At 39.3% G+C, this 6,537-nt stretch overlaps 1 protein-coding gene across 6 annotated transcripts in view; it reads left to right on the top strand.

Annotated features, from left to right (window-relative positions):
• The first annotated feature begins 3,974 nt into the window (after positions 1–3,974).
• LOC306873884 (serine/threonine-protein kinase DCLK2-like) overlaps positions 3,975–6,537 on the top strand; it is a 57,979-nt gene continuing 55,416 nt past the window's right edge. For all 6 annotated transcript variants that reach the window (XR_013784534.1, XR_013784535.1, XR_013784536.1 and 3 more), the window contains exon 1: positions 3,975–4,770. Coding sequence is in view for 3 of the 6 variants with exons in the window: in XM_079423412.1 (XP_079279538.1) it covers positions 4,374–4,770 (397 nt within the window). In the remaining 3 variants the exon portion in view is untranslated. The remainder of the gene's footprint in view (positions 4,771–6,537) is intronic.

Raw genomic sequence — 6,537 nt, 5'->3', positions numbered from 1 at the left:
GTACGTAGCTACTGCTTCAAAATGCCAAAAGAAGAAACAGGAGCAAGAGACAAAAAAAAAAAGAGAATGGACAATTTATTGAAAACTGCATTAAAACTCAAACAGCCTGTTCATCAGATGATCAAAAGTTTAAGACCATAGCCTTAAAAAGTTAAAATCTGCGCAAAAATATGGCTTTCATGTCATTGTCCTTCATGCAGTCACACTGTCATGACCTCCTGATGGCAAAGGCAAAAGGGCTTTCTGTCTTTGAACGTGGCAGGATTGTTGAGCTGCACAAGCAAGGGTGCGCGCAACGCGCCATCGCTGCAGAGGTTGGACGCAGTAAGACAGTCAATTTACATTTCTTAAAAGATCCTGAGAGTTATGGGACAAAAAAAGTCAAGTGGTAGACCCAAAAAAATGCACCTGCACTGCGCCGGAGGATCTGACGGGCTGTCCGTGAAGACACAGGACGATCCTCAACCCAATAACCATAAGACGGCATCTGCGAGAGAAGGGCTTAAAGAACAGAAACCGTCTTCAAAGGCAGGGCCGGCGCCAACTGTGCCCCACCACTTTCCATCCTCCCTCCTCCTTGTTGAACGCGATCGATTTTGAAAGTGAAAGTACTGATAAAACAGCGCACAGTGTCGCCCCACGCCACAAACTTGCCTATTTGGAATTTGCAAGGGAGCACCAAACATGGGTCATTGAAAGGTGGAAGAAAGTTTTATTCTCTGATGGGAAAAATTTAACCTGGATGGTCCTGATGACTTCCAACGTGTTTTCCACGCGGTACAATGGAGGAGGCTCAATCATGATCTGGGGTGCTTTTTCCATATAGCCTATGGGAAAATGGAGCTTCAGGTTGTGCAGGGGCGTCAAACGGCGGCTGGCTTATATGTGGACATGTTGCAGCGGGCATCCCTCTTGTCAGAGGGCCCTCGTCTGTGTGGTAAAGACTGGGTCTTTCAACAGGACAACGCTGCAGTTCACAACGCCCGCCTGAAGGACCTCTTCCAGGAGAATAACGTCGCTCTTTTGGGCCATCCTGCATGTTTCACTAATTTTTGGGGGTGTACCACTTGACTTTTTTGTCCCATAACTCTCAGGATGTTTTAAGAAGCGTAAAATGACTTTCTTACTGCTTCCAACCACGTCAGTGACGTTGCGGGGCGCCTTGCGCGCACACTTGCTTGTGCAGCTCAACAATCCTGCCAAGTTCAAAGACAGAAAGCCCTTTTGCCTTTGACATCAGGAGGTCATGACAGTGTGACTGCCTGATGGATAATAATGACACGATTTTTGCGCTGATTTTAACTTTTTAAGGCTACGGTCTTAAACTTTTGATCAGCTGATTGATCAGCCTGTTTGAGTTTAAATGAAGTTTTCAGTAAATTGCCTATTCTCTATTTTTTTGTCTCTTGCTCCTGTTTCTTCTTTTGGTATTTTGACGCAGTACTTACAACCTGGTTACAATCCACCAGCGCGAAATGTGAATACTTGTAATGTTTCCCCCGGTTTTAAGATTTTGTTTAGGGGTGTATTAGGGCATCACAATGTGGCAAAAAGTGGAATTGCAGGTGTAAACATTAGGCCTATATCAATGAGAGTTTAATAATAATAATAATAATAATAATAATAGTAATTACATTTGATTTAAAGAAAAAATATATAAACCAAATTTTAAACTATGTCAGTATTTGGTGAAAATGTTTTTACCAATTGTTTAGATAAATGGATTACTAAACTGCGTAATTTTATTCATCATTTTGTTCATCATCACAAAGTTTGCCTGTAATAAAATTTTTATACTTTATTGTCATCTGAGTCAGTAAAAGTCATGTTCTGAAAAAGTATTTAATTATAATCGTGTTGCACATTATTAAAGAATGCATCCAAAAAACAAAACAAAAAACTAGGGAAAATATAAATCCACATGCACAGTCAAAAGTGGTCTTAAATAAATACCCACCTACAAAGCAATGTTATATCTGCTACTTTAATAAAACATCACATCACACTCAACACACAACACCCCACTCCTAATGGAATGTGAGCGATCTCATGATAAATGCTTTTTTCGCCCCAGACGTCCACCCTCCAAGTTTGTCCTGGTTGGTGGTCTACGATCAGTAGTTATAGAATGGTTCATACCTGGATTAAGGAGGAGGAAGTTAATTGGTTCTTAAACTTTAGGCTATTAGACTGTAATTTTTCCTCAGACTCAATTTTTCCTGAAGTTTATGTAACTTAATACTGTATATGTGCAATGGATTGAAAAATCATTTCTCAATTTTTGTACAAGACACACACACATATATATATATAATTTCTTTCTTTCTTTTTTTTTTGTATGCATTTGTGACAGACCGGGTTCCCGATTTCAGAACCATTATACTCCTGCGCATACATGGTTCATCCGCTAGATGGCAGACTGTTTTGGATTAATGAGAAAGGGAAATCAACTTTCTAGGATGAGTTGTGAGTTGCTGTTTATTCTTAAAATGATTTAAATAAATCAGACGTTGTATTTAACTTGAGTATTGTCGAAAGGACTATTGGATATCTGTAGGTCTAAGGATGAACATAAACATTTAACTAATAACTTCAAATGTTCATTTGACTCTTTTATCAAGTAATATTAGTAAAATTAAACAGCATTAATGTATATTTAAGATCATTATTCTTAATGTTTCCAGTGTTTATGTAACACCATGCCTTAGGCAGGAGTTTCTCTGCAGAGAGGGAAATCTCCTCTCTTCCTCCCTCTCTTTCATTTTCGAGAAAGGGACTCTTTCTCAGCTGCAACAGTTATTGTCTTCAGGATTTCCTCTCTCCGGGGCTTTTCTTCCCGTTTACTTCCTTTCATGCAGTTGCAGCAGTTTTTATTCTTCCTTTAATTCATAAAAGAATTGTTGTGTCAGAGTTTGCCCTCGTTGTGTCTCGGGAGGCCATAAGCCTGCACACCACTGAAATATTAGATATTTTGCTTAATATGTGTCTTGATATTACAGTCAGCAGTTTCAGTGTTGTGACTGCAAGAATAATAAAGAGCAAGAGAAATTGCTGTTGTTGTGAAACTGCTTGATTTTTAGAACAAAGAGTGAGAAAAAGTGTTTGTAGTCTACTGGGATCTTGTGAGTATTCATATGTATACTAAAGTTTGCATAAATTCTAAAATATTAATACTTCATTTCAGAATACTTCAGAGTTTAGATGTAAAAGCCTCTAAGTGCCCTTTGACATTTTCTTCAATTTTTTTTTCTCAGGCTCCTGTTTATATTCAGTTATTTCACTTGAATGGCAATGAAAATAACCTATTTATTGCCATTAAAGTGAAATTACTGAACCTACACACAGGATCCTGATAAAGCTGCTCATTTAAGAGGAAAATTTCAAACAGCACTTAGAGGCTTTTGCATATGAACTCTTGACGAATGATGAATTTTATGGTTTCTCGTGATTTATGTAAAAACTACTTGATTAAGACGTTATATTCTTCAGACATGTAAAACATCCACATTCCACATCATTGCTTTGGAGGAGGCTATGGATTACAGGTAATAAATTTGTAGCCTAAATAATGTTCAATTTATTACACAGACTGATTGCCTCACTTCATAAGACCCCAATATATCAGCATTTCTCTGAGTGGGAGGTATTAATTTATTGTTGCCTGATATGCTTTTCTTAACTCTGAAAAAATAATGGTAGCCATTGCAAATCAGAAAGGACCATGTTTCAGCTGAAGATCTTCACCTACGTCTTGGATTGCCTGAACGTGAGTAAATTTACCTGTCGTTTTCATATTTGGGGTGAACTATCCCTTTAAGTTAATTTGTCCCCTTTGAAGGTTGAGGCCCCCTAGTGGGCCACGCAGAACCACTGCGTTTGGAGAGATGTTGGCGTTTTAGGACCCTGAGGAGGAGCACCTCTTTTCCTCTCTTCCGTGGCTTTCATGTAGGTGTGTGGCGAGTGTTGGCCTGATTGAGTGGCAGTGGAGGGATGAAGAGAACCGCAGACGGTCACGCGTGTCCAGCATGCGCACATACAGCTCTGCGCGTCTCATCTCATCATGACCGGGGCTCACCTCTACTATAGAGTCTGTCCTTGAATTGTACAGTCCTTGGATTTGCGGACTACTGGGACTTTCACAATATTTTATTTCTCGTAATATATATTTTAACAACCTCTTTATTTAGCTGTATAAAAAGTTGAATTGAACTGTTTTGGGTCTTTTGTTGGACTGATTTCCTACAGAAAATGCGTATCATTTGTTGAAAGCCCTAAGAAGGAAGAAATAACACGAACAACAACCGGCAGAAACAACAGCACAAAAACAAGCTAATTTATTCAAGGATCCGCGCTTTGACTTCAAGGAAATAAACATGTCAAGCAGAAGCATCGAATGGGAGCATTTCGAGGAGCGCGAGAAGAGTCACCGGTCCCCGCGGATGAGTGGCGCTTCACATTCCGGCTCGAGGGGTAACGGGCTCGTGCCCAGTCCCGCTCACAGTGCGCACTGTAGTTTCTACCGCACACGCACACTGCAGTCTCTCACCTCCGAGAGGAAAGCCAAAAAAGTTCGCTTCTATCGGAACGGTGATAAATACTTCAAGGGCTTGGTGTACGCGGTGTCCAGTGACCGCTTCAGATCCTTCGACGCGCTGCTGATGGAGCTCACCCGCTCCCTCTCGGACAATGTGAATTTACCGCAAGGAGTCCGGAACATCTATGCTATGGAAGGGGGGAAGAAGATCACCAGCCTGGATGAGTTACTAGAAGGTGAGGTTGAAGATTGTACAGGTGCCAAAGTCTAAATAGACACAACAGGCACTTCGAATTATTTTCCCCATGTGACATCCAGTAACGCACCACTGTTATTATCATACTTTAGTGATTGTAAAGATGCATTGTTTGCAATGTTGCAACATGGCAAGTCAGTGTAGGTAACTTTTCCAAGTCTCTCACACACATAAACACTGGATTTTCAATTCACACTCCAATTTCCAATACCTTATTGGCACTATTGTTCTATATATATTGCAAAAACTTTCATTCATTCATTCATTCATTCATTCATTCATTAGGTCAATCACATAAAGGTAATATAATTATAATATGAAGAGTGTCTTCTCACTGTATTTATTAACTTTAAACATTACAAGCCTTGCATGATAAACAGGATTAACATAGTGTTAACCAAGATTACTGTATGTTTACTTAAATCAGCTGATGGAATAGTCTATTAAGACATAGTCTCAAGTCACTTAAGGCCACAGTCATTACTAAGGCCCATTCCTTTCCTTACTGAACTTGAAAATAGACATTACATTTTTTTTCACCATTTGCTCATTCTCTTGTAAATCCATCAACAAAATGAATATGTTGTTTTTTATCAATATAATGAAAGTCATAGGGGGTCAAGGTCCACTGGACCAAGCTGAATTTTAGTATTTGGATAAAAATACCTTCTGTGTTCCATAGAAGAGAAAGCCATTTGGAACAACATAAGAGTGACTAAACAATGACACAATTGCCATTTTTGAGGAGCGAACTATTGCTTTGACTGCCATTGGTCATTCAAAGCCAGTACTCAATCACAATGAATGAGTATGATATACAACTTTATCGAAATGTTAATAATGTTCTCTTAGAATATATTTTTTTATATGTATATAGTCATGTTATATAGCATGTAGACTTGAGTGTCATAAAAACCAACCCATTTATACAGGCCTTGTTGTTATTGCTCTGTGGTATTTCACCTGAATGCAGAATTCATTGCATAATTAAAAAATTTAACATGCTAAATTATGTTATTCTGAACACGAGTATATATTTTACTAAATTAGTGTGCAAGCACAAGTGCAGCTGCTTTGGTTGAGCATGTGAGATTGTGATGCAGAATGTGACTCTGTGTTTGCTCAGTGATGCAATTGTACAAGTGCTTTGCATTTGAAGTGCCAAGCTCAGCATCTCTTCATGCTGACTGAGGGTTGGCTTAGTTCTCTTTTGTGTTACAAATCTGTGTAAAGTCTTACACGTACATGATCAAAGCTATGAATGCTATTTGCTAAAGATCGCCAGCAATAGAAAACTACGTTGGAGTGTTTGTAGCTACTGATACTGCTTATTGTGCTGGCCCAACACACTATGTTGAATGATGGGCACATCAAGGTCCAATCTGGACGTCAAGGCAGGACTGGTTATGAGAGGGTGATGGAGGGTTCATAACCCCAGTGGTTTTTCCAGTCCACACCTGAGTCCCATGTGAATGACATCAGTATTACTATATTTCTGTTTTCCAACACATATTATGTCAGATAGCTGCCATCTGATTTTGGGTCAGTTTATCATCAGTAATAGTGACCCCATCTGGAGTCTACTTGATTAATTAGCCTTTTGTTAATTTCTCAGCTTAATAAAGCCCGGTGTCTTGGGAGCCTCTCCCTCCCTCCCTCCAATTTCTGAGGTAAACTGAGAGAAATTGATATTTCATGATCCAGTGGCCGGAACAATGACATTTATGCTGTGGATGAATGGTTGTAG

The sequence above is a fragment of the Barbus barbus genome (assembly GCF_936440315.1).
Source record: "Barbus barbus genome assembly, chromosome: 8".
In the NCBI taxonomy this organism is placed as follows: domain Eukaryota; kingdom Metazoa; phylum Chordata; class Actinopteri; order Cypriniformes; family Cyprinidae; genus Barbus; species Barbus barbus.
Note: the sequence above shows the minus strand (reverse complement) of the source record. Positions and strands in the feature narration are given on the sequence as shown.